Source organism: Lolium rigidum, chromosome 3 (assembly GCF_022539505.1).
Source record: "Lolium rigidum isolate FL_2022 chromosome 3, APGP_CSIRO_Lrig_0.1, whole genome shotgun sequence".
Lineage (NCBI taxonomy): Eukaryota > Viridiplantae > Streptophyta > Magnoliopsida > Poales > Poaceae > Lolium > Lolium rigidum.
In genome coordinates, this window is record NC_061510.1 from 129,504,396 (window position 1) to 129,532,362 (window position 27,967).

Here is a 27,967-nt window from a genome sequence, read left to right on the forward strand (position 1 = left end):
ATCGCGTTTTCTTCTGCAATTTTAGGGTGCTTTGTGTAAAGTGTGAGGCCCTTACTTCAAATAGTTGGTTTGTTAGGGCAAGGGATGACAAAGGGCCTTACCGCAAATTGTACCTGCCATGTGTGCTTCAATGAAAAGCTCCTCTGGGGTCGTAGACCCCGCCTTGTGTGCAAAAAAAAGTATCAACAAGCAGAAACAGAAAAGCTGCAGACTTTGCACTTTGCACGTAGCGTAAACACCTTGTGTCCTTGTGTTGTGTCCATCTCATCGTTACATTGGTGGATTGCAGATCGAACGCGCTTCACACAGTCTTGTTTAAAACAACTCTTGAATGATCTGTCTTGTGTCAACCATTTTTTGTGAGCAGTACGACTACAACTCAGCTAAAAGGTTGACAAGTTGATTTAGCTGACTTTTTTAGTCGTACTGCACCATCTTGTCAACCTTTTATTCTTGTATACCTCACAATTATCGTTCGTTTTGTTTAATTTTTTCATTGTTACATCTATTGTACTACTACAACAACTAGCTACTAAAACTACGTAGCTCCAATGGATCGTCATTGACTTAGAACTTTTGACTTTTGCAAGTAGAGACTTAACTGACTGGGTAAATATTTTGCTAGCAAATCATAGACTATTGCATTAATTTTTAATGATATTCTGGTCCAACGCAAATGAATTTATAATCTGACATGAATTTACTTAACCAACATTTGATAGATTATCCAACCCGGATTCTGGAGAAAAGACTTGATAAATGCATCAGGTACAAAAATTAACTCTCTTATTTGACCAAAATATGATGGGAGGGATTGCTTCGGGCATGCTCTTGAGGAGTTTATCGAACCCAAGAAGACAAGCTTAAACACAAACTCTGATCTACTTCAAGCACTTGAGCCAGCTTGGATCACAACAAGATAAACAGAAGCATGATGAAGACCAATAACACGATATGCACGTTTCGGTGGAAAAATATGGGTACGTATATTTCCCGACAAACTGGTTACAATAAGACCCACAAAAACACGTATCGGCTGAGGAAAGGGGTCCCTCAAATATTGGGTAGCCATTGTTAAACCAGGTCATCGCGAAGGGAGGAAACACCTTGTCTGAGTTAGACGATGCTAAAGGATGCATGGAGCCAAAACTCATGGATGCTATCTCTGTAGAAACTAAGGGCGCGCGATTGGTTCCTCGCAAATCTGTTTGTCGCATCCATTGGAGCAAAATCTGTGTATTTGGTTGCCTTGTTTACCAAGTTAATTCACTAATGCGGGCAAATAAACGATGGGCCAAAACTTGCTTTTTTTGGCGAAACACTAACTCCTTTGCTAATGTTTAGTTTGACGGGTGCAACAACCAACTTACCATAATATGTTATATCGCATTAACTACCAGGGACGGAGCCAGCAGGGGGCTGGCTGGGGCCATGGCCCCCCTCATGGCAATTTTTTTTGTTAAAAGACCTTTGTTAATCTATATATTTGACCTGCAAGTTGCCTAAATTTATATATATGGCCCCCTCTAATAAATTTTACATGCAATTGGCCCCCCTTGTGTTACTTTTCTGGCTCCGTCCCTGTTAACTACAGTATGTAAATGGCTATATATAACGCTTCTGGCTAGTGACTGGTCCATAGCCCAAGAGAAGCTCAACCCCGTAAGACTAGCCATAGTGGGAGTATCATAAGTAGTATCATGCATGCCATGTAGGCAAAAATCTGATGTGGCGCACCAATTAATGAGGTGAGAGATAGGTGTGGTATCATACTATGATACCGTATCATAACACGTAATACTGGAAAACTTAATGCCAAACACATCATGTACACAAATTTGCATTGAGACTGTACAAAACATTAAATATGATGATACTATGATACTATCTTATAATACTATGCGTTGTGGTGGTTGTATCATAAACTAGTATCATACGCATGATACTAGTGTATGATACTCTCCATTGTGACTAGTCTAAGATGAGTAGTGTCAACCTGAACTAATGACCTGATGAGGGTAATTAAGAAGAACACGAAGTGAAGACATGGGTATGGGAGGTTTCGGTGAAAATGCTAGCCACGTAGCCTAACAGTTGCATTAGACCTTCACTTGAAAACAGGCTGAACATGATGAACCCAGTCCCCAGGTCGTGCATTAGAGCTCTAGCATGTCAGGATGACTTCATGAAAAAGAACCATGTCGAGCCATTCAGCTTACCGCAAGGTAGCGGAGAGTACATTGAGGTGAGATCATCAGGATGGCTTCGTGAAAAAGAGCAATTATAGGCGCACGGACCTCTCCCCCTTCCTCCAGGTGCCGGTCTGTTAAACGAGTTGTACTCTAGAAGGTTCTGTTATATATCTGGTTCTTGTACTCTACGAAATAGTTAGAGATTATACCGGTTGTGTTCGGTATAGATAGATAAACACCGAGGTTGTTCGGTTGTTAAGATTGTATAAACTGTATTCTGTTGTTATGCCATGTGGCTATATATATGAGATCATGCGGCAGCCCTAGAGGCATAGCCGAAACCAAAACCAATCTACATATTCTCATATGGTATCAGAGCTTTCTTCCTCCACCATGTCAAGCTCTTCATCGACAGCCCCTGCCCCGATCTCTGCACCACAATCTGGCTCGGTGACGGAGAAGCTCGGTGGGGATAACTTCCCGCTATGGAAGGCGCAGGTGATGCCGCCTCTGCGGGAGCGCCAGCTGACTGGCTTCCTCGATGGCAGAGCAAAGATGCCGTCTGAGGTGATCGACGTTGAAGTCGAGAACGAGAAGGGCGCGAAGGAGACGCAGGTCGTCCCCAACCCTGCGTATGCCGCGTGGGTAGCCCAGGACCAGCAGGTCCTTGGATTCCTCCTGTCTTCTCTCACGAGAGGAGTCCTGATCCAAGTGTCGTCCCTGGAACACTCATCCGAGGTGTGGGCGGCACTCACCGCAATGTACTCGTCGCAGTCACGAGCGCAGGTCATGCAGATCCGTATGCAGCTTGCGAGCACCCAGAAGCGGGAGATGCGCGTCTCGGAGTACTTCGCGCGCATGAGGAGCCTCGGCGACGCCATGGTGTCCGCCGGGAAGAAGATGGACGACGACGACCTGGCGGCATACATCCTTGCCGGGCTTGACGCGGAGTGGAATCCGCTCGTCACGTCCATGACCACGAGGGCTGACACGGTCTCCCTCTCTGAGCTCTACGCTCATCTGCTGAATTTCGAGACTCGCCTCGACGTCCAGAACGGCGGGGCGCCTGGAGCAGGTGCTGGCTCCTTCAGCTACGGTGGTGGCGGACCTCCAGGAGGCGCGGGCGGTGTCTCCTCCGTCAACCTGGCTTCACGCGGTGGTGGCCGCTCAGGCTATCGTGGCGGCGGTCGCGGTGGCGGCCGTGGACGCGGCGATGGTGGACGCGGTGGTGGCAATGGGGGCGGCAACTTCAACAACAACTCTGCGCGCCCCAACAGCCAGCAACCGTTCGACGCCAACGGCAATCCTCGTCCTCAGTGCCAGGTGTGCGGCAAGTACGGGCACACGGCGATCAAGTGCTGGAAGCGCTTCAACAAGGACTACAATGGTGAAGAAAAGCCGGCCGGATCAGGCTCGGCATCTGCCTACGGGATTGATACCAACTGGTATCTCGACACGGGCGCCACCGACCACGTCACCGGGGAGCTAGAGAAGCTCACCGTGCGTGACAGGTACCACGGCCATGAGCAGACCCACGCTGCAAATGGATCAGGTATGGATATCAGTCATATTGGTCATGCTATTATTCGTACCCCTTGTGAAAAACATCTTCAATTAAAGAATATTCTTCATTCTCCTCAAGCATCAAAAAGCCTTGTTTCTGCCCACAAATTAGCATGTGATAACGATGCCTTTGTCGAAATTCACCCCTATAATTTCTTTGTCAAGGAGCAGGGCACGAGGAAAACCATTCTTCAAGGTAGATGTCGTGGAGGTCTCTATCCTTTTTCGTCGAGCGTTTCTTCCTCGACAAAGCAAGCTTTTGGAGTCAATAAACCATCGACCGCTCGGTGGCATAGTCGATTAGGGCATCCCTCGTATGAGATTGTTCAGCGAGTCCTTAGCCAAAATAAACTTCCTTCTTCAAAGGATAATTCATCAGATTTTGTTTGTGATGCGTGTCAAAAGGGGAAGAGTCATCAACTCCCCTATCCAAAGTCTAGTAGTGTGTCAAGTGCTCCCTTAGAGCTCATTTTCTCCGATGTGTGGGGTCATGCTTGTACTTCATTTGGAGGGTACAAGTATTATGTAAGCTTCGTTTATGATTATAGCAAGTTTACATGGATCTATCTTCTCAAAAATAAGTCAGATGTTTTTGCTCGTTTTCATGACTTCCAAAATCATGTTGAACGTCTCTTTGATAAAAAGATCATTGATCTCCAGTCAGATTGGGGAGGGAGTATAGAAACTTAATCAATTCTTCCAACGCATAGGGATAGAACATCATGTTTCCTGCCCACATGCTCACCAACAAAATGGCTCCGCCGAGCGAAAACATCATCACATCGTGGAAGTAGGCTTGTCTCTTTTAGCTCATGCTAGTATGCCTTTGAAATTTTGGGATGAAGCCTTCCTTACTGCCACTTTTCTTATCAATCGTGTTCCCAGCAAAGTAATCAACCATGACACACCACTAGAACGTCTATTCAAGAGAAAACCAGAATACTCATTTCTTCGCACGTTTGGATGTGCATGTTGGCCCAATTTGCGACCATACAACTCCCATAAACTCCAATTTCGTTCTGTTCGATGTGCCTTTTTGGGTTACAGTAACCTACACAAAGGATACAAGTGTCTAGAAATTTCAAGTGGTCGCATCTATATCTCACGTGACGTGATTTTTGATGAACACGTTTTTCCGTTTGTTGAATTAAACCCAAATGCTGGCGCACGACTACGTGCAGAAATCTCGCTTCTGCCCACCCATCTCCTTCCTCCTACACGTTTTGATCAAGGGGGAGAATTAATAGATGATCTTTTGGCTGCTAATCCTGCTAATTCTGCTTCTGGAGATTTTTCTGGTACACAGGATGGGGTACATGGAGCAGGAGCACCTGGAGCGGAAAGCAATGCTGATTCCCCTGCCAGATCCGCCTCGGGATCAGTTGCCAGATCCTCGACAGGATCCCCCTCGGGATCCGCGCAGTCAGACGCCACGCGGGCCACGGCACGGTCGGGTGACGCGACTGCCCACACTACCGACCCTGGGTCCTCTCCAGGCGCAGGGAGTGGATCTTCTGCGGCTTCCTCTTCGGCCGCGTCCGCGCCACACGACTCCGCAGCGCACACGGGATCCCCGTCCGCTCCGTCAGCACATGCAGGCTCTGCGGAAGATTTTGTCTCGACCCAGGAGTCCGTACCGCCTGGATCCTCTGCGCCGCTTCAGCCTGTGCGTCGGCCTGTGACCAGACTGCAGAACAAGATTCAAAAACCGGTAAAACTATTTGATGGCATGATTCGGTATGCTAATCTTTGTGAAACTGGTGAACCTGAGAATACTGCAGAAGCTTTTGAGCATTCAAATTGGAAGAAGGCCATGCATGAAGAATACTCGGCCCTTATGAGGAATAATACATGGCATCTTGTGCCGGCAAAGCAAGGGAAAAATATAATTGATTGTAAGTGGGTTTACAAGATCAAAAGGAGATCGAGATGGCACGATTGATCGCTATAAGGCAAGGCTGGTGGCGAAAGGCTTCAAGCGGCGTTACGGAATTGACTACGAGGACACATTTAGTCCCGTGGTGAAGATTGCTACAATTCGGCTTGTGCTGTCCATTGCAGTATCTAGAGGATGGGCACTACGACAGCTTGATGTACAGAATGCGTTCTTGCACGGCGTTCTGGAGGAAGAGGTTTACATGAGGCAGCCACCTGGTTTTGAAAAAGGAGAAGGTTTGATTTGCAAACTTGATAAGGCACTATATGGCCTCAAGCAAGCTCCAAGGGCATGGTATGCTAGGTTGAGCACTAAGCTTCAGCATCTTGGTTTTACTCCTTCCAAGGCAGACACGTCATTATTTTTCCTTGTCAGGCCTGAAGTCACTATGTTTATTCTTGTCTATGTTGATGACATAATAGTGGCCAGTTCAGTTCCTTCAGCTGTTGATGCACTTCTGAAACAGTTAAGAGATGACTTTGCTCTAAAGGATTTAGGTGATTTGCACTATTTCTTGGGTATAGAGGTGAAGAAGGCAAGTGATGGCATAACTCTTTCGCAAGGGAGGTATACGGCAGATTTGCTCAAACGTGTTGGGATGAGCAATTGCAAGGCAGTTACATCACCTATGTCTTCATCAGATAAAATTTCTGCACATGAAGGAACACTGTTACAGCTTGAAGATATTACTAAATACAGAAGTGTGGTTGGAGCTCTCCAATATCTCACAATGACACGGCCAGACATTTCTTATTCGGTAAATAAGGTGTGCCAATTTTTGCATGCGCCAACTAGTGTGCATTGGGCGGCTGTGAAAAGGATTATCAGATATTTGAAGTATACCATGAATCTTGGTATGCAGATTCGGCGGTCATCTTCGTTGCTTGTGAGTGCATTCTCCGATGCGGATTGGGCCGGGTGCCCTGATGATCGTCGCTCCACAGGAGGGTTTGTCTGTCTTCTTTGGTCCAAATTTGATTTCATGGAGTGCACGAAAGCAAGCGACGGTTTCTCGCTCTAGCACGGAGGCGGAATATAAGTCATTGGCTAATGCAACGGCGAGAGGTTATTTGGGTACAGTCCATTCTTAGAGAAATTGGAGTACCACAGCCCAAGGTAGCGTGTCTATGGTGTGACAATCTTGGAGCGACCTATCTAGCTGCCAATCCGATCTTTCATGCTAGAACCAAGCACATCGAGGTAGACTTTCATTTTGTTCGGGAACGTGTGGCGAACAGGTTATTGGATGTGCGGTTCATTCCTTCTGGAGACCAGGTAGCAGACGGGTTTACGAAGCCCCTACCGGTAAAGCAACTCGAAGTGTTCAAACGTCATCTCAATCTGATGAGCTGTGTTTGAGGGGGCGTGTTAAACGAGTTGTACTCTAGAAGGTTCTGTTATATATCTGGTTCTTGTACTCTACGAAATAGTTAGAGATAGATACCGGTTGTGTTCGGTATAGATAGATAAACACCGAGGTTGTTCGGTTGTTAAGATTGTATAAACTGTATTCTGTTGTTATGCCATGTGGCTATATATATGAGATCATGCGGCAGCCCTAGAGGCATAGCCGAAACCAAAACCAATCTACATATTCTCATACGGTCAACTGAATACCTCAATAGCACCGCGCATCACGACCGCTCATTGGACGGAGCTTCGCGAAACGGAACCATTGCAACGTCCTGCTCCCGAGGTGAGCGGAGAGTATGTACAAGTGAGATCCTCGGAATGGCTCGCCTATACATCCGCCGAGTGCATGAAGTCGGCAGTGTGCTTGACGGAAGGCCAGAAGTACCGTTATATCAACTCTATATCCGAGGGATGTGAATCGAACTGGCTACCTCGTGGGTTTTTTTTAGGTCGATTTGGATTGATAAATAGAAAGTTTGGAGAGTATGTGCATTGTTTCCGAGTCGTTGCTTTGGAGAGTATGTATTCAGGTGTTATCACGGTGGTGGTTATATTGTTGTTGCTAGATCTAGAATGCTGTAGCTGGACTTTTATTCCTTAGTATTTTTTTGCTGTGTGCACAACTTCGTAGGACGCGCTACGGCAACACAGCCTACGCTTGCTGCTTGCTGATTTTTCCATCATCCAAGGATGGAGCGTTTTTGCAGAATGGATGTAATTGTTATTTTTGTTATTAATATATTGCAAGAACGGAGGTTCTTTTTCGCTGCGGCATCTCAACGGGACCCAGTAGCCAGTAAAAACATGATCCGCCGCGGTCTCCTTCCCCAATCCGCCATGGCTAGCAGCTACCAGTTGCTCCTGCTCCCAAGGGCAGAGGGGGCCGGCCGGTCGGGCAGGCCGGTGGCTCGACCCCCCTACACCATGTGGCTTCCCCGTCGCTGCTCTGCCCATAGCGGAGATTCTGATTGCCAAGCGTGGATCAACGGGAGGCGCCTAGACCGACCTCAAGCGCCGGTGCGTGCGCCTCGCCGAGGAGGATGCCCTGCCGCCCGCCGGAGCCTCGCCATGAACACCGCGATGCCTGTGAGTTTCCAAGATCCCGGCATACGAACGATTTTAATCTCTGTCCGTCACTACTTGGTTTGCCCCTTTGTGGCATGGGCTGATGGATTCGAAGCGTATACTAGTATTTCCCTGGTTCATCCAGTGGAGATTGCACAGCACGGTCTCGTCAGTTAATTAACAAAAGCTCGCAGAAATCAGACAAGACAAATGCTGGAGTAACCATTGCTTGCTTCAAATTTGATATGTCTTCATGGTTGATAAGATCTGTCGGGGCGAATAGCCTATTTGGAGAGATAAGATCTGTCAGTTACAACCACCCACCGTCACTAAAATGGAACGAAGGAGTAGGCACATGTTTCCTAATCGCCCCTGATTCCTTCCAGATTTAGTATTGAGAAGCTACCAAATGATTCGTTAATCTGTAACATGGGTTGATGGATTGGAAGCACAACCTATAGCGTGTTGTTGGTTTATACAATGGAGATTGCACACTTGCACATCCTCAACAATAACCAAGGCTTGTAACAATTATATATGACGATGTCGCGTCTTTTTCATAGGAAACTTCCTGTTTCTTTACTTGGGCACCTTACCGAAACTAGCTAGAGCTAGTAATTATTTGTCTGGGAGTCGAGTATCCAGACTCCTCTTTAGTCCTAATTTTTGGACTGTGGGGACTGTTTGGGAGGTGCCTAGGCCGACTGCGAGCACATAATGAGGGGCCGCCGACTCCGACATGGTAGATATGCTGCTCTATGACTTCTTCGAGCTTTCGGTATTCGAATTTGAACATATTTTGAACCTCTGAATTCTGCGGTTATTGTAGTTCGAACCCTGGCGGTGCTAACATGCTCTGGGACTATAGTATTTCGTGCGTTTGATCGATTGACATATACTAGTAGTCTACATGGTTTCAACATTAACAAACTCTCATGAGAGTTATAACGCGATGATGCAGTATTCCTCAATCCTTCTTATCATCACCGACATGTTATTTGATCAGCAGCATGATGGAACTCGCAAGTAGGCACATGTTTGAGACTGTATTTATCCACCTAATCCCCCTTATTCATTCCAAATTTAGTACTAGCAGGCTACCAAATGATGAGCTGGTCTGACAGCTAGTTGGCACTCCTTGTTTGCTAGCTCCTGCAGCATGAAAATCAGAATCGTATGTTGTTGAGTCAACACTCAACAGTGTACTAGTACTTGATCAGTTGCTCTGCTCTGTACTTATACTCCAGCTAGCAGTGTCACTTGTACTCTGGTCTGCAGTGGAAGTGATCAACTCGCTCGACGTTGGAAGGTATCACAATCCATGTACTTTGCAATCTCCTAGCTTATCAACATATGCAATTAGGCTGCGCCGTTAATTTTTTTACCTGTCATTACCAATTTTACTTGCAGTTGTCGCGACAATGGCTGGAGGGCCGATGGACGTCTGGAATGAGTGGGCGACGCAGATCCTGGTACTCTTGAGCCTCGCCCTCCAGATTGTCCTCCATGTTTCCGCCAAGGTTCGTCAGCGTGAAGCAAGCTCAGTTCTGTTGAGGCTCCTCCTCTGGCTGGCATACCAGCTGGCTGACTCGACCGCGACATACGCCGTCGGCCAGCTCTTCTTCAGCAGTGCACCGCGCAACCACCACCTCGTGGCCTTCTGGGCGCCGTTTCTCCTGCTGCACCTCGGCGGCCCGGACAACATCACAGCCTACGCTCTCGAGGACAGTAAGCTCTGGAAGCGCCACTTTCTTAGCCTTGTGGTGCAGGTCCTGGGAGCTGGATATGTCATGTACAAGCATATCGTCGGCAGCGGTATCTTGCTCATGCTAGCTGCCATATTGATGGCAGTCATCGGTGTTGCAAAGTATGGGGAGAGGACATGGGCGCTGTGGTGCGCCAGCTTCAGCACTCTCCAAAGCTCTCTCAAGGTGATGGCGCGTGAGACACATCACCAACATTTTCATGCCGAGCATCAAGACCAGTACACCGACTTTGATGATGTTGATGCCGAGCTCCTTCTGCAGTATGCTCACTCCCTGTTTCATATCTGCAAGCGTGGGATAGTTGATTCTGTGATCGATGGAGATTCAGACAACCCGAGCGAGGTAGATTCTGCGACCAACAAAATAATCTGGAACCTTATGGATAACCGTGCACGCATGTGGACGGTGATGGAGATGGAGCTGTCCCTTATGTATGATATCCTGTACACCAAGGCAAGTGTGATCCACTCTTGGTTTGGCTACTGCATTCGTGTCATCTCGCCTCTTGCCATCGTCGCCTCTCTTGTGCTGTTTCAGCTGAACAGAAAAGATGGTTACAGCCAAGTCGACGTTGCCATCACCTACACCTTATTGGGTGGCGCCTTAGTCTTGGAGACGAGATCGCTCCTAGCTGCACTAGGGTCGAGCTGGGCGCTTGCATTCTTGTGTGGCACACGATGGAATTGGCTTCAGCATGCAGCTCTGTGCACTGGAAGGTGGCATCGTCTTCGCCGCGCACTTGTTTCTCTCCGCCGGTCCCCACCTGGCAAGATGATCATGCCTGGAAGCTCGAGAAGGTGGCCTGGCACCATAGGGCAGCACAACATGCTGCGGTTTCGCACTGGACAGGTGGATCCCACGAGTCGCTGGCTAGGAGATATTTCCAAGATGCTAGGACTTCGCGAGTGGTGGGACAGGAGGTGCTACTCGTGGACCATCATAATCCCGGAGAAGGTCAAAGAGCGTGCGCAGGCGGTGCAGAGGTGGGTTTTACCGGGTGATATAAACACAATGGGCTTGCTCAGGCATAAGTGGGGTGAATCAGCACTTCATGAAAAGAGGTACCCTGGGCTCTACGAGCGGTTGAAGACATATCTTGGGGTTGACTTCCATGAGAGCATCATCATCTGGCACATTGCCACCGACTTGATCCTCGCTGAGAGGAAGCAAAGGGGGCATGATTCAGCTGACCACCGCGTGGAGGTTATCAGGACACTTTCCAACTACATGATGTTCCTCCTGGTGGACCGCCCGTACATGCTACCAGGCCTTCCTCAAAACTGGCTGTACAAGCAAACCTGCAAAAATCTGGACAGGATATGCAAAGAACACCTCATCCACCCTCGCGGCAACAGTTTCTGCACCATGCTGGAGAAGTTGTTCCGACCACACCATCACTCTGGCTTGGAATCTTCTGAGCTTGAGGAGAAGCTCGCAGAGATCATACTGAAGGAGCCGCAGGAGAAGAAAGCCTCCGACTCAGAAAATCCTCGACTCATGTATGCGCGCAGAATTGCTGCTGAACTGCTTGTTTATGAGAACAATGAGCTGCGCGTGCTGCTAGATTTGTGGACCGACTTCCTAGCCTACGCAGCCAACCGGTGCAGCAGAGAGTCACATGCCAGGAAGCTTAGCAGCGGTGGTGAGTTCACGACCGTCCTGTGGCTTTTGATAGAGCACCTCTGCCAAGTAAAAGCAGTTGCAAAACAGCGGCAGAGCCGTGTATAATTCATTTTAGTAGCTCATGTCACCCACCGATAATGTATATTTTTTCTTTGGCACCTCCCACTCTGGTCCCCGTTTTCATTGACAATTATCCCACATAAGCTCTGTACCTTGGTGAGATGACACACTGGGAATGCTCGAATCTGCGAAGGAAACTCTCAGCAGTCCTAGTGGTATGTGATATACTCAGGAAATTTTACTATTCCATTTGATACTACCCAGTTCTGACTACAGCTAGGCTCTTGCAAATTACGACCCTAGTCCTGAATGTGCTTGATCTTCACTGTTAAATCGTTACCATGTGCAAAACTATGTGAGCATAGCAGCTCAAGCCCACTAGTCCTGAATTAGCATCTAGCTGCTTACCTAGGAAAATTCAACATCAGATTTTAACACGGTTCTGCTTTGTGCAAACTATCTGGATCACTCGGAATCAACTACTATGAGTTATGAATGCTTGTTTGTTTCCATTTAAAATGCCACTCCCTGGAACAACCTCCCTGGAAGATGAAAGTGTTAGCGCCTAGTTTGACAGGTGCAACAACCTCCTCACCATTTAAAGTTGGATTGAATAAACTGCTGCAACACGTAGCTGGCTATTAGGCTATATATGACACTCCTAGCTAGTGACTGATCCATAGATGAAGAGAAGATGATTAAGATGCATTGTGATGAGCTTTGCTGGGTTGCTAAGGGTAAGAGAGTGCAAACTACATACATCGGTATGGGAGGCGTCGGTAAAATGCTGGCTATGCATGCCAAGTATTGCAGATGGAAGCTGAAAAGATATAGGCTGGACTGAACGAAGCATCACAGATAATGAAGTGGATCCTGAACGCGGGCAACGCAAGCCCGCATGTCATGACTCGGGCTTGTCGTGCCTTATGCTCCACATTCTCTTCTTTCTCAAGTCAGGCATGCCGACCTTCGAAGCCATGAGCGAAGGAGCAGAGGCAGAGCGTACCTGGATGAAGTTCCATGTTTTTCTATCAAAATTTTTGACCGAAAAACAATAGGCTTTGGTGCATATTGCTTCTCTTCATCTATTCCGGCGAGAAAGATATGAAGACAGAGATGATATTTTCCAGCAAAAAAAAAGAGAGATGATATTCATGTACGGCTAGTGGCCTCCCCCACACTTCAGTCATGAGATCTTGTTCTCGCCATTGCTTCTTGATATCAATGTAATCCCTTTATTGAGGAAAAATCAGTACAAACTAATCGAAGGAGAAAACACTTCCGTATTATGCCCGTGTCCCTTGTGAAAAGGGGCAGGAGTAAACAGGTATTGTATATCTTCTGTAGGATATTGCACTTTTGCAAGAAGGTATCTCATTCATGGCAGAAATTTACAACATAAAAGGCATTATTCAATTGGTAATCATCACTCGGAACTCATCGAGGAAAGCCATCACACTATTATGTTCTCCATCGGATCTGGAACACATTCACCACTTCTAGGGAATTCGATTAAACCTCGACATTATTACATCCAATTCTCTTTGCTAGATGAAGACCGTCACATACAGCTTGTGCTTCAGCTGTAGCAACGTCAATGACCGCTTCAATCTCCACACGGCATGCTGAGAGAAATTGTCCTTGGGAATCATGGATAATACAACCAGTCGACGCCTTTCTAGTGTCAACATTAACAACATCATTAGTATATAACTTTACCTTGCCCGTCGGTGGTCTCGACCATCCCTTCTTCACCATGCCGGTTCTATTTGTGTGAACATTCATACTATCAGATACCATCTTCTTGATAGATAAAGCTAGTCTTCTTGGAGCTAAGGATGTGCTTGAGTTCTTGATGCCGCCACCAGATGAACCCATCCATCCTGGCAATTACCTCCTTTACCGCTAGACTGGCTATAGACACCATGACCGAGTGGTTTCGATCGGAGGAGGTGCTCTAGGACCACACTTCAAGACTGATCCTCCAAGGTTGCACTTGGATGTATTTGTCCAAATCAAGTGCCTCCCATACCTCACGTGTGTGCGATCGCATTTGAAGAGCATATGAGCAATCTCTTTGGCACCCCACTCACGCACATGACACCGATGTGTCTATTCGCAAGAGTGCACATACAAAGAATAATCCCATGCAGACACACTGAAACCTCCCTTCCTAGGATTATGTACTTCGAGATAGGATCCAAGCATGTCCGCCATGTCAAAGTGACAAGACCAAAAGGCACATGTGATGTGCTCCACCACGACGCAACGCGTTGCTGCCCAATACTGAAAATGGTCAAGGGTTTTCACGTGGAGCCCTATCGTACAACAAAGAGAGATGGTGACTACCGTTGCCAACGGTGGGAGACCGCCTAGCCTAGATCAGACCTTGACTGCTCTCCACGATAGCAACATGCCCCTATGTTACGACTTGCAGAAACCGTGAAACTGCCAACCGGACACGTCGGCGTCGCTCGACCTAGCCCTCGCTAGATCGGCATGACCTCCACCCATTGGGTAGCCGTAGCCATGTTACCTCTGGCCACCGGCCACAACTCCGCCTAAACCCCACGCACCACCTCCATCTCGCCTGGAAAATGAGAGAAAGAACTGCCCCGAGGTGTCCTCCTTGGGCGACAAGTGAGGCGAATAACCATCTATATTATTCCTTTGGAGAGACTTCTTCTCAACCATACCTTAGTTTTCTCGTCCAATGAAATTCATAAGTCATATAACAAAAAAAATTATTCTTTCGGCATCTTCCAATGTTGCATTTGATTCATAGCCTAAATTATCTGATTTCACACCAGAAACGAAACACGGTTGTCGTGGACTGATCCCAACCATTCCTTCTCAGATCCAACGGCCAAAAGCGCTGCAAGGGCGAAGCTTTGCCTATTGAGTTCACGCAAAACCCCTGTGCTCAGCAAGCAAGCCACATTCCCCACTCTGCTCCACATCGAAGAAGAGGAAAACCCCAATTTCGGAAGAAGAAGAGGAGGAAAACCCCAGCAATGGCGGGGCGGCGTGGGCGGGGGCGGCCGAGGATGGAGGACAAGCTGATGGACGAGGCCATCCGCCTCTTCGAATCGATGGGCTACGCCGAGGCCGACATCCGCAGCACCGTCCAACAACTCATCGAGGTTCCCATTCCTTTTCCCCCCCTTTCCACTTCCCCCCAGCATCTTCGTCCCATCCGCAATTCCGCATCCCGGTGTTTTCTTCTGGGTTCAAGAACCGCGGACGTCGCCCAGAGATCGGAATTTCGCTGGGAGCATCGATGTTGCGTGAGGCCAAGTGGAGTGCGTGTGTCGATACAGTGATTTGGGTCCATAGTACGTGTTCTTTCCTCCTTGGGGTTTCAAGATCATGACCTGCCTGGTTTGATCCATCTGACCAGATGTATGGGAAAGAGGGGATGTGGCTGCTGAAGGAAGATAACTACAGCGTCGTGCAGGACGCGCTCTTCGAGAAGCAGGAGCAGGAAGAGCGGCGACAGCGGCTGCTGGTGCAGGGGGAGCCTAATAAGGTGACCTCCCTCCCGATTTCATTTCTCGTGTCCATCTCGCGCGTACTGCTCCTGTTCCTGATTGGCTTTCATGTTTCACCCATCAACTAATTTGCCTCTTTCTCTGAAAAGAGACCCAGTTAATTTACTTGTTCCTGGCCTTGCTTTGAGGGTGAATTGATCCCCATTTTTCTCACTGTATTTGCAAGTATAATGGCAGCATGTACACAGTTTCCAGTGCGCTGGAAGTCTGCGAATTCCTTTCTTGATTAAAAAAAAAGCAGGGACGATTCGTTTCCCTTCATAACAAGGCTACGAGTTTGTTCTCTACTTGTTGATTTTCTTTTTCAATAAAGGCAGACGTTATGCCCATTTCATTAAGTTAGGAAAAATAAAAGGAGGTGTAGCGATTATTTACGTGGAAGAAGAGATAAGAAAAGGATCTCTACTTGTTAATCATTATAGATCGGTGATGCATCTTCCTTTTGTCCTGAAAATTCGTTCATACTCTATATTGTTTTTGTAAATTGCAGCAGACCAGTTACAACTTGTGTACTAGGCTTCAGTTTTTCTTTTGGATCTATATTCTTCGTTCACCATCACTACCGTCACCGAGATTGCCTTTTATGTTACTGGGATATTACCACAGTTGTCATCAATTCTATGTAGGACGTATTAATGTATATTTTGAGAGAAAATATTTCCTACAAAACTAAGGAGTATGATGCCACAAGTTCTTTAACAATTGGTGCGACATAAATAATAACTTGCGTTGCAACACATGGGCTTACTGTAACTTGAAGAACTTTTTTACATTATGTTAGTATAACTTACTTTAGTTCAGTGGACAATAACTTGGCTTGTTACTAAATTTTTGTGATCTCGGAGATTATCATATTTTCCTAATTAGAGTAATGGAAATGAATCTCTTGAATGCGCACTGTTTGGATGTCCTTTGTAGTTACAATTGAATTCGGGCATCAGTGTCAGATGGACTGTGGGATAGCTAAAAATGCTTTCCATAACGGATATTTGTATATGCATCCCATGTCGTTGGCAGAACTTGTTCTTTGCTAGACTGGAGTTGGCTTCCAGGAATCTCTTACACGTACCTTTGCATGCCTATAGTTCAGCTGTTTGTACACAAACTGTTGTGACTTGTGACAAATTTTGATGTCTAACTCTAAACCAATGCTTTGTGACTTGTGATACAATACACATATGATGCAATTCTCACGTGGCCTTGGTGTGTAATGCAGCAAAAGGACTCAGCAATATCTGAGGCACCAGTCAAAAGCTACATGCAAATGGTGGAGATGCACGATGAGATATCAGCAGTCGAAAGCAGCAATGACCCTATGCTCATCGACCACCCTGCTCCCGAAGCTACACTCCTACGTCCTGCAGCTACAGGAACTATCCGTGGGAGGCGACCCTGCTATGGATGGATTAGCGAATCTGAGAGTGATTCAGACTACGAAGAGTACCTGGCCAGTCGACAACATGAGGTGGCTTGATGAGATGCGAAGTGAAGCCCCTTTCACTGGTGATGTTTCTGATCTGTGATCTTCCTTGGTCAGCTTTGACTCCATGCTAGTAGCCAAATTGCCCCGAGTAGTCAGTAGCTTCACATCTCTTGTCACACTTGTGCTGTTGATCCTATGGTAGTACATGATGTAGAATTTGCGTCTTCCTTGGTTTACCACAAAGGTATCATCTAGATTGAACGGTGAATAAAATACTGACATATTGCAAACCAGATACGTACCACAGATCTGTACAACTCATCTACGACTGCACACCTTATTATACTGGATGCTATAAAATTTAGCAGCATGGGTCCATTATCTGCTTATCAATGTTTGAAAAGTTTGCCAGTTAGGCCTTCACACAGATGTTTAGACCTGGGGTGGTGGGAATGCCTTCTAAGGGGTGATAACATCGTTGTGTTTTTACAGACAAAATCACACCCTCGGCAGATTGTAGTTTTTAAGGGACGAGACAATTTCAACAGTCTATACATGCTTGTCTCTAATTTAGGAATCCTTTTTGGTGCTCTAAAATGTTAGCAATGGTGTTCTTGTTATGATAGGCAGGCACCACTGACTTCACTGGGCTGGTGATGTGGTCGTCTGGAGAACTGATGAGTATATACTGGAGTGGGTTATGAAGTTAACGCAAGGTAGACAGACAAGCGCTATTATGCATTACCCAAATTTGGATTCTCTTGATCTGACTTGGAGCGACTTGTATTATGAAGTGTTTCTGATAAGTTATGCAAAAAATGGCAATAGGTAAAAGATTCTATTGATCTGACTTGGAGCGACTTATGAAGTGTTTCTGATAAGTTATGCAAAAATGGTAACAGATAAAATAATTCCGTCGCCGGGACTTGAACCCAGGTCTCTCGGGTGAGAGCCGAGTATCCTAACCACCTAGACTACGACGGATTATGCCATTTATCACTCAAAATGTTTAAAGAATAAGAGCTGTAGTGGTTGCGCTTAACACCACAGCCTGCGTTGCCGTATTTGAGGTGTGAAGGTGAAAGCAGCACCGTTAGTGATGTTTGATGTTTTATTTGTGCAACTGAATAATTTTTTTATTCTACTACTCCCGTCCTAGATACATCTTAATTTTGATAAATCTCATACAACGTTCATTGCAACAGAGGGAGTATATTCTTTGGTGAAAGAATAAAAATCCCCTTATTCCACTGCCAATTAACCTTGTGCCAGTGATATGGTGGACTCAAGCCCACATGATATCGACACTGAGTGGGTGATGAGGCTTTCGTTATGCTTTACTGTGGCATGTACACAAGGATTTGACGCATTCAACCTATTTTACTGTGTCATGCAAGTAGCTATCTCTCTCATGTACAGTCTTCTTTTTCGAAATGGGGGATGAACTCCTAGCCTTTGCATCAATTGATGCACACAACCTGATTTATTATGAACTTTGTGAATGTCATTGTATGTTCACTGAGTTTTTTTTGGCTCATTCCTACCGTTTTGAATAAAGTTTTGGCTGAATGCAACACATCTATGAAACATCACTGACGCGCAACATAATACAAGAGTGGTCAAATATAGGGGCATAAGTTGCTCTGTTAGACCAATAATAACTCCTAACAAACCACACTAGTCATTTGATTTGCCACTTTGAATATCAACAAACAAAAAAAATAAGCACAAGACATCCAACTTTCATCATCCTTCTTGCAAATCTTTATGTAGAAGAGCACCAACTGTTGACATCTCTCCAGTCAGGTGAAGGAAGGCTGAAACATTGTGCTAACTTCTTCCATGAAGAATGGCCACTCACTCACCCACTCACTAATTTCACCACCTCTCTACATTCACATCTCACTTTATAGGCACAGGAAATTTACACCCAAAGACAGTCACCCTATCAAGAACATATACTTGACCCCATGGCTAAGTAAAAAACGAAGCGCAAAAGGAGATCTTAGCTGCAATGTTAGCTGTGTAGGTCCGCAAACCGTGTCAGTTCATGTGAAGCCGAAAAAAGAAGAGCCTGTTTCACATCACTTTCTGAGGTTTATGCGTGATAAGAAGCTGGGGTCTGGGTCTAGCCCTTGTCATCGTTTCATCGCTGTGGCGGATCATTTCAGATAGTTTCCAGGGCTTCTGCCACTTCCACTTGAACTGCAGTAGCCACTGGTGGTGGCTCCTTTTCCATCGCCAAAGCTTTCCTGATTGCCCTGATATTGAAACCTTCTTGCCGACAGGTAACTGTGCAATTGGAACCATCTGCATTGAAGATCATCGATTAAAAAATGTATAAGAGCCAGACAAAGATGAACACATAGAAAAAATATATCAAGGTTGAGATATAAAACCTTAAGTTGCTGTTTGTTGAATGCCGGTGCCCCTTTGCTGGGGCTATTTACAATTCCAGCTGAGTACTTCAGCTGCTTCTGTGCAGGAACTGCAACCGGGGATAATGGTGTGTTGGAGTCATCGGCAGAGTGCTTCGCAGACCCATTTCCGCTTCCCTATAAGATGCATATTTTTTCATTATTACTTAATGTTATACATCGAATGTCCATGGTAAAAACCGGTGCCATGTTTACTGTATTGTAACAACGTTTTTTTTCCAACTATTAACTCCGTACATACTCTGTGACTCTAATGTAGGAAGTTTAGACATTCAACAACAGATTTCTTTGAAAACATGCTTCATAAGAAATATATATATAATTGAAGAATATTTCGTGATGGTTCTGACAGTATCAATTTTGTTGTTGTCGATGTTGAAAATTCTTGATCAAACCTAAAATTTTTGGACTGCCATAGAAATAGAATCTAAAACTTTTTATATTTGGAACAAGAGGGAGTAGATGTTGCAAGATGGCAGAAATCGCACCGGAGGTGTAGTAGCCATGGGGGTTGTCTGCTCTTTCTGTTTGCTCTGCTTCTCAAGTTCCCTCCTACGTGATTCGCTATGTCGAAGAATGCCCACGAGCTCCGTCATTTGTTCCTTCATTTCCTTGATCTCAATTTCTTTTTCCCTTACTACAGATCTGGTTCAACAGCAAAGAGAAGCGTCACTCTTTGTTTCAATATCAAATATATTAAATGAAGGTGGCTTTGAAAGAGTCGCACTTTCAGAAGGAAAAAAATGATCTTGCATGGTATCACATAAATTCTGTGTATCTGCTTCGTTCACATCTGACATATTGTAACACTTGAAAAATAAAAGAAAACCCACTCTTTTAAGTTTTGGTTTACTATCAGCTATCGCTTAAAAATGAAGGGTGATCTTACTTTCAGATTCTACAAAAAACAATTTGAGCAGTATGGATGATGATATGGTATATCCTTTCGATAGAAGATGATGCATTAGTGAGAAACCATGAAGATGTCATAATAACCTTGCATCCGCAGCAACACTAAAGATGTACTGTAGCAAACTCTTTGCCTCTCCCATTGACCGCAACTGAGTCCAACGACCACGCCCGGAGAATGAACGCTCTCTTTCTTCAGCTTCTGAGAGTTGAGATGCCATTGCAACAAGAGTATTTGAAGAGATTGTGACCATGCTCTCAAGTGCTGCTATCCTAGATTGTCGTGCATTTGGTGACAAGGTATTTGCCCTGCGAAACAAGTTGCAGTCAAGACATGCATGAACATTTTGAAGTCCTGAATATAACATATAAATTAAATATGTTCACTGATGTTACAAGAAACGGGATGACAGATTTGTATATATTGTACTGGTGAGAATTCATGTATATGACTTAGCTAATGTGATAATAAATGGATTAAATATATGATGAAAAAAGTACATCGAAAACAAAGGGACAACAATTACCTAGAGTTTCCGTTCTTTCCTCTTGGCGGACTAGCTGCACCAGACATGACATCTTCTTTCTTCAAAATGGCAAGCTCCTCACCAAGGGCCGCACGCCTTCAAAACCATATTATTTTGAGTTCATGAATTATACAAAAAAAATGTAAACAATATCTGCAAGAAACAATCGTGAAAAAAATAACTACACGCAACACATACAATTGAGACTGCTTTTCATATTCGTTCCGGACTTCGTGGACATGAACCATGACTTCTAACTCCTGATCTAGCCATTTTTGCAACGATTTCTCACTCATCTGTGTTAAAAAAAGAAATATGTTGAGGAATATGGTCGGAATAAATATCAGAATTTATTGGCAAGTATGAATAGATCTTACATGAGAGCCAGGAGAAGTACCATTCATGCCAGCTATAGTTGGAGGAATGAGAAAAAATTGAAATGTTGTTAGATTCGAAGTATTGATGAAAATAATATTGTCATCATGCAGAGAGGCTGAGAGATATACCTGAATTATCACGCCCAGAAGATTTCCGAGCTTCAAGTATCTCTTTCAGCCTTTTGGTAGCCATGGCAGCTTCTTCAGTCTTCCTTTGGAGAACCTATACATCGAAAAAGTGCGCCATATAGGTATTCAACTTATATTATAGGAGCAATATTATAGATATAAGGGGCATTGACTTGTTTTGTTCTTAATCATATTTGTTGGTTTTGACAGTAGTCAGTCTTGATGGGACAAAACAATATGAAGAGATTATTCACTTTTGTCACTTCACTCTTTTGTTTCTTTCAATACCGATTAATGACGACACCTTTTCTCTTCAACACTGTAATTCAGTATAGCACTATGTTCAAGACATGACTACTCGGTAAGAACCAGCTTCCCTCGGCACGACACAACAATTCTTAAATCTAATTGTTTTTCTCTTCGCTTGTGTTTTTCCAAAATATTGCAGCACTCCAGTTTTTCTTTTAGTGCAATTTTAGATGACGAACTTACCAATTTTTGCCTTTGGGTAAGTGCTTGAAGTTTGTGACGTTCATATTCATTTCTCCGCCCCTCCTTCCGCAACTGCATTGAAGGAAACAGACAATGAAGATTCTCAAAATGAGCTCTGGAATATTAAACTCCATCTATGAAAATATTACAACAGAACCATTACATAAACACTACGAATACCAAATCTAGAATCCAACAAAAACTTATTCCAATTTTTTAACATAATATAAAATTAGAAGTGAATCATTTCTGAAACATAGTTTCTATATGCTTGGGTGTGACTACAAACGACGGTGGTACTGAGTACCAATGAATCATTCGTACCTGTAGAAGTTCCTTCTCACGTGAAGCCTTCCATTGCCGGAACTGTTCTGCTTCTTGTTTGATTTTGTGCTGTAGTTGAACCTGACATCATAAAAGGTTGTCTTAATATGCAGCAGATATTATTAATAAATACTGACAAATGTGCAAAAATGATGCAGTTATCATAGACAAGCTGGCAAAGTGAAGGTAACCTTCTGAGACTTTATAAAATGGATTTCTTCTTGCAGTTTCTTAGCAGCTTCGTCACTCTTCTGCTTTTCTTTCAGAAGTTGAACTTGGCTCTCCTGCTTTTTCTTGAGTTCTAGAATCTGCAGGGACAGTATTTTATGACTAACATGTACTAAACTGTGAAAATTATTAGACACATAATTAAGAAGCTTTATGTACCTGTGCTTCAAATGCTTTAAGTTTCTGCAGTTGGGCATCTCGCACCTTATGTGTCTGTCCATCTGCATTTAGACTTTCAACTTCAGCCAACAATCTGTCCCTCTCTTTCTGAAATTGTTCAAAAGTTTCTTGTAAGATTAGTATGCTTTGTAGTAATATGTAACTTTTGTTGACTAAGTATGCTAGTGTGAAGATGTTATGACAAACCTGTACAGCACTTTTCTCTTCTTCGAGCTCCATAAGTTTCTTTCCGAAGTGTTGCTTAAGTGCCACAGTATCATGTCCATACCCTTTCATCTCAGACTGCGAATTATTTGGGAAAAGTTGTGGTAAGGTTCTTGGCAAGGATAATCAGAATAAAAGAGTAAGAAGATAACCCATACCTCCTTTTTCTCCAGCTGTTTATTTAATTCATTCAACTCTTTGCCCAAGCTATCCTGCAGCATCGTGTGTTCCCATTCTTTGGCTACTTCTTCATCAATATCTTTAGGGTTGCCTTCTGCAGGTACAGAAAGTTAGTGGCATACAGTTATAGTAAGACAACAGAGATAAATTACAGGTTTAGTCATGCTTTAAAGTGCAACCAAATAACTACGAGATGCTAAGAGATTACCTCTTACTGAGTCAGTCATAAGGACATCAAATGGTTCCGTACTCTGCAAGCTTCGCTTGAGTCCTTCACCTTTGATATAGCCACTTCCAGTTTTCTGAAACAGAGCAAAATCAGTAAAAAAATGTATTACCGTAGAGCTATCATTTCAAGTCCACAGTCATGGAAAATATGTAATAGACAATGTGTTATGTCAGTGTATCCCATTTTTCCTTTGCGAGAATGGACATGCAACTGAAAGGAGCAGTGAAAATGTATTGTTTTCAAATGTAGAATATCCAAAACCATGCTTAAGAATTCATTGACATACGTGCAGCTCAGGTTCACATGGATCAGAGTGAACATGATTGCGGAGGCCATATAGTTCCCTGCAAAGGTCTTCATTCGTGTGTTCAAGCCATGAGATCCTTTCCCTGAGACCCTGCAAATTGATCTCTTGTCATTCTAATGCTTGGTGTGAGTGACTGCGACCACAGTCTATATTTTGCCGATGACATTGCAAATAACCTATAGAACATTTACCTGAACATCATCTGATCCAACTCCTCCACGAGCTAAAACTAGCTCTGCTTGCAAGTACTCAAGCTGCTGGCGCATTCTTTTCATCTCATCAGCAATCGGATTCCTGTTGACCTGGAAATCATTTGAGTAAATAGAAAAGTGTCAAATAACCTTCCTGGAAAAAATACCCTACCAATTTAGTAGAAAAAAAGATACACATCTGATATATTTCTAGGGAAACTAAAGATAATAAACTCACAATTGGCTTATTGTGAATATTACGTGCCCGGTTAGCATATTTCAGTGTGTTCAGTGTTTCTTCAGCATTAATATCTGCTGGACTAATACAAGCTGCAGGATAAAATATAGATATGTGTCAGTTGATGTAAATTCACTCAGGTCAGTTAGTGAAAAAAATCATAAGATACATATTGCCTACTAAACTGAACTGAAGATAATATGACAATCATATAATGATGTCTACTAAACTAAATGAAGATAACATGACTGAACCAAATAACGGGACTAATATTGTCTGATAAGGAAACTGATGACAACATGAAATGGGACTTCCTATAGAACTGTACATATTGTATGAGAGTGGTACCCAGCAAAATGAATTACCTATCATTACAGTCTTGCTGTTTCCACCTAGTGAGTCCTGTTATAAATAAACCGAAATAGATCAGAAGTAATTAGTATGAGCACAACCGATACCTAATACAGAAAGTATCTGATGCTGAAGCAGCAGCTGGTCTGGTCCAGTTGAATTGAACATAACTATGAAATCAATAACATTGTAAGACCATTTTTGTTCAGTTGTGTGAGAAGAATATAACCTGGAGAAGGCGAGTGAGTTTGCTGTCCCGGTAAGGGACATGTGCGCCTTCTTTCCTCTTTTTCTCATCTCCAAGAGCACTTATGACGTTGCCAAGGGCAAGAAGTCCTCTATTGATATGAACACCTAATGACATGATGCATAAATCACCTTTAGTTTAGGGCCGAGATGTTATTGCATCAAGTGTTTCATCTGAAACAAAAGAAAAAAACATGCCAAATACCTTCCTTGAACCGAAGGCCATCAGAACCAGTTCTCTTGGCCCGTTCTGACCCCGCAAGATCCACTAAATGGAGTTTGGCACAGAGATAATCATCATTCATCTCTTCTATAGGCATTCCATCTGATGTCATGATGGGATCTGATTTGCGCATCTGCTCCAATGTGATTGTGAAGATGGCATGGGAACGACTATTACATGCCGAAAGCAAAAGCATAAAGTTCATTAAAAGTTGCAGAATTTAGTAAGGGAGTATCATACAGCCAATATGACTGAATGTGCCCTTGAGCAGAACAAATTATTAGGCAAAGAAAAAATACTGCGCAAAAGATCGTCTAGTGATAGATTGGGGATGTTTCCAGTCTTAATGATACTACTTCCTTTTGGTGTCAAATAAATTACGAGTGATTTATAGGCTTCACCATCCAAAAGATGAATGATGATTATGTTACTGTTGCTAACCTTGATTGGTTGTTCATGTTGGTACTCCCAGTGGCACGACTCAGAGAACCTTGTTCAAGGCATGTAGTCATTTCCTTCTGGGTAGTGACATGCACTTCGGTCGACCCCGTTAGCGTTATCACCCCATTTGACCCCTCTCGGATCTGCACCGGAGGTTTGCCTGGCACGGACAGTTTGCCGACGTGTCCATTGCCGTTCTCAACTTTGCCAGCAGCAACAGTTGCAGGATCAAGCAAATCCCTCACCTCCTCTTTCAAGATCTATCGAAAAGAACAGTTTAGCATAACAAACTTCTCTAGAGGCTGTCTATTCAGACAGACAATTGGGCAGACTCTATTTGATCATATCGCCGTGTACCTCGATGAATGAAACACGTAGCTGGAACTCTACTTGATTCTTCAGTTTCTCAATCTTGTCGAACAGCGCCGCCATGGCTCGTGGGATGATCCCGACATGCGACCCCTCCTTGCACGACGTCCCCATCGTGTATGTCTTCCCTGAGCCAGTCTATGGAAATGAAAAAAAAAGTTTAGACTTGGAAAAATGATCAGCATTTTGTGGGCTGTAAAAGAAAAAAAATATCAACAACATTTTGGGGTTTAGTTTGTGGGAGCAAGAAAGCAAGGCAGCCTGCCCCATTATGGCAGAAACAGCTGGAAGGAAAAGGGATAGTTGTTCCAGCATGAGCACATGATGTGCTGCTGGCTTTTTTCGCTCGAATTGCAGCTCCCTCCCCCACCCCAACGTGGTGGTCCAGATGCTCTAACATATGTATGAATGAATGGCACATGGGAGAGCGAAATGAAATGAAATGAATGATTGACCTGGCCGTATGCGAGCACGGTGGCGTTGTAGCCCTGGAAGAGCCCCTCCACCAGCGGCGCCACGCACTCGTCGAACATGGCCGTCGACGGCGTGCCGGAGCTGCCGTAGACATGGTCGAAGGTGAAGGAGTGGCTGCCGATCTGGACCTGCGTTTTTTCAGCAACAATAAAAGCACATCTCGTCAGTTCTGTTACAGCTACGTACTATAAAGTTGGGAGAAAATAAAGTTGGTACTTTTCATCTCATCATCCCAACTCCGAAAATGCTTCAACCATAAAAAGAAAATGATCACACATATCAAGAACCCAAGAAAGATCAAGAAGAGTGTGTCAGTGACAGCTGGAGAAGAAGAGCATTTGGAAATAAAATAAAAATAGATTAGATTAGGGAAAAGTGAGTTAAGCCAGATCTCAGTCAGTCTCAGCTCAGGCTGGAACCCAATCCTACCTTCAAGTCTGTAAATCTTTCTCGAAGAAGAAATGGGAAGGAGCTCGAATTGGGGGAGCTGAAAAGGACTGGATCAGCAAAACAAAGCTGGACTGATAATTGCGTGGTGACGCTGACAGGATTCCTGCCCAAATAAAGAAGAGCACGAACACCTACAGGATTGGACGCAACTCCGCACCAGAATTGTGGAGAATTATGGCACTGCCGACAGTGGAAATTTTGCGACGAGAGAGAAACACCCACATTTAATGGTCAAAAAGGGAAGAAAAAGGGGTAACTACGCATCTCTATCATGGTCATGGGGGAGCTAAAACAGGAAGCAAAGCAAGCAACCTTAGATTCTCCTCCCTGAATTTCACAAGCTTTTGCTGGACAGAATCTCGATGTCCAAGATTAGTGAAAGAAGAAGGGGATTGGTCTTGGTTGTTCTTGATGCAACGGAGATAACACAGAGTGTCGTGTGTCGAAGAGAGGAGTCTTTTTCTTTTAGTTCTTGACGAAATCTAGTGTTGCAATCCTAAAAGATGGCCAGAAAATTTCCATGCAGTCTCTGAATTTTATAAAAATGGAAATAAATATGCGTTGCTCTTTCTTTTTTTAAGACAAGGAAAACAGGATAATTCATCATATCAGCAGAATTGGATAGAGAAAAAGGAGACTGATTGCGTGAAAATCATCCACATAATTGACCGGACGAGTCAATCTAGTATCTGAACTGAGACATGGTACTGCTTATGAAGAAACTAAAAAGAACAAAGAGAGTCGGGGGTAAAACAAAATAAAGCCAAAACACAAATATTCCAGCCGACCGACAGACCAAAACAAAAGAGAAAGCCTCAATCGAGCGAAGGAACAAGAAGAAGGAAGTACCTGCGGCTTGCCTGGCACGACGGCGACGCAGTCCTTACATCCCTGGAGCTTCTCGTCGCCGATGAGCGGCCGGGCATGGACCGCCACCTTGACGCTGCAATCCTCGCCGTGCTCCATTGTCATCTCGGCTGCCTCCGATCATACAACAAACCCTCCGAGCGCGACGCGAGCACCAACCAAGAAAGAAGGAAAGAAAGGAAAGGAAATGTGTCCGGTAGGGTGTGTGTTTCTTGCAACAAGGCAATAAGATAGACGAGGACAGAGAGGGAGGGAGGGAGAGGAGAAGTGAAGCAAGGATTAAAGGAAAGAGAAGTAAGGATGGTGACTGGTGAGTAACAGCAGCGGCCACTACTACTACTACTGCCGAGCACCGATCAATCCTCCTGCCGCACCATCATGGTTTCTTGGGTTGTACTGCAATCTCTCTTGTTTCTTGGAGCTGGGGATTCAGATGGAGATGGATTCAGGTGGAAAAGCTGGAGGAACTTGACCCACACTCCTGCGCTGCACAACCACTTCCACCACCACCGCCGGCCACGCCACTCCTCCTCCTCCCTGGCCGGTCGATCCAACCGCCGCACGCAGCCTCGACCGATCGCTACAAATGCTGCTCGTGCTCCGAGGAATCCAGCTCTCGGCCAAGAATCTCGGGACTTGGATCTTCCTTGGTGGTACCGTTCTCGGGAGGGACGATGGAGAATGGGAGAGGCGTCTGGGTCTGGTGGTGGGTGGAAATGGAGGACGGGCGATCGAGGCTGTGTAGGTGGGAGTGTGTGTGCCTCTCTTTAACTAATTAATCTTTTCTTTCTTGCTCTGCTTTTCTGGTGATGAGGAAGGAAGCAAGCGAGTGAGTGAGAGGAGAGTGCGTGCTCTGCTTCGGTCTGTGAAAATTCGCTGTGATTGTTACCACTGTCTATCTGTCTGTCTGTCCCTGCAACAAGGACACCCCATCTCCTTGGTTGTTAGCCAGCCACCGCACTCCACTAGTATATATCATCTCATCTTGTAACGGGAAAATA

The 27,967-nt window shown here is 44.7% G+C and overlaps 2 protein-coding genes and 2 non-coding genes across 6 annotated transcripts; 2 read left to right on the forward strand and 2 right to left on the reverse strand.

The window, feature by feature from the left end:
* Window positions 1-3,089: 3,089 nt before the first annotated feature.
* Window positions 3,090-3,228, forward strand: LOC124704950. The gene has a single exon (XR_007003809.1). It is a non-coding gene; the product is annotated as a small nucleolar RNA Z247 (small nucleolar RNA).
* Window positions 3,229-7,943: 4,715 nt separating this feature from the next.
* On the forward strand, window positions 7,944-11,835 carry LOC124702317. Its single transcript, XM_047234440.1, has 2 exons — window positions 7,944-9,478; window positions 9,580-11,835. Exon 2 carries the CDS (start codon window positions 9,591-9,593, stop codon window positions 11,661-11,663), a length of 2,073 nt encoding a protein of 690 aa, XP_047090396.1. The 5' UTR covers window positions 7,944-9,478; window positions 9,580-9,590; the 3' UTR covers window positions 11,664-11,835.
* Window positions 11,836-17,503: 5,668 nt separating this feature from the next.
* TRNAE-CUC lies at window positions 17,504-17,576 on the reverse strand. Its single transcript has one exon. It is a non-coding gene; the product is annotated as a tRNA-Glu (tRNA).
* Window positions 17,577-18,197: 621 nt separating this feature from the next.
* Window positions 18,198-27,718, reverse strand: LOC124702318 (kinesin-like protein KIN-4A). 3 transcript variants are annotated; one of them, XM_047234442.1, is made up of 26 exons: window positions 26,235-26,338; window positions 26,079-26,136; window positions 25,631-25,777; window positions 25,164-25,313; window positions 24,807-25,066; window positions 24,348-24,535; window positions 24,126-24,250; window positions 23,911-23,947; window positions 23,546-23,637; window positions 23,308-23,418; window positions 23,096-23,206; window positions 22,789-22,882; window positions 22,559-22,671; window positions 22,383-22,478; window positions 22,176-22,283; window positions 21,980-22,096; window positions 21,789-21,869; window positions 21,465-21,536; window positions 20,973-21,066; window positions 20,844-20,875; window positions 20,665-20,762; window positions 20,467-20,562; window positions 20,027-20,248; window positions 19,519-19,675; window positions 18,992-19,147; window positions 18,198-18,902 (listed from the first exon to the last, which is right to left on the reverse strand). In XM_047234442.1, the coding sequence occupies exons 1-26, from the start codon at window positions 26,321-26,323 to the stop codon at window positions 18,672-18,674; spliced, it is 3,135 nt and encodes a 1,044-aa protein (XP_047090398.1). In that variant the 5' UTR covers window positions 26,324-26,338; the 3' UTR covers window positions 18,198-18,671. The 3 variants fall into 3 exon arrangements, with proteins under 3 accessions (XP_047090398.1, XP_047090397.1, XP_047090399.1); XM_047234441.1 differs by having other exon boundaries at window positions 22,559-22,674; XM_047234443.1 differs by lacking the exons at window positions 26,079-26,136; window positions 26,235-26,338 and adding an exon at window positions 26,949-27,718 and having other exon boundaries at window positions 22,559-22,674.
* Between the last annotated feature and the right edge of the window lie 249 nt (window positions 27,719-27,967).

Bases quoted from the DNA above. Each gene is read 5' to 3' on its own strand.
- LOC124702317 (XM_047234440.1), top strand. From the start codon at position 9,591: ATGGCTGGAGGGCCGATGGACGTCTGGAATGAGTGGGCGACGCAGATC.
- LOC124702318 (XM_047234441.1), bottom strand. From the start codon at position 26,323: ATGTGGGTGTTTCTCTCTCGTCGCAAAATTTCCACTGTCGGCAGTGCC. The intron at 21,067-21,464 runs GTAAGTTCGTCA...TTCGATGTATAG, and splicing joins TTACCCAAAGGCAAAAATTG to GTTCTCCAAAGGAAGACTGA. The intron at 20,563-20,664 runs GTATGTGTTGCG...ATGGTTTTGAAG, and splicing joins TATGAAAAGCAGTCTCAATT to GCGTGCGGCCCTTGGTGAGG.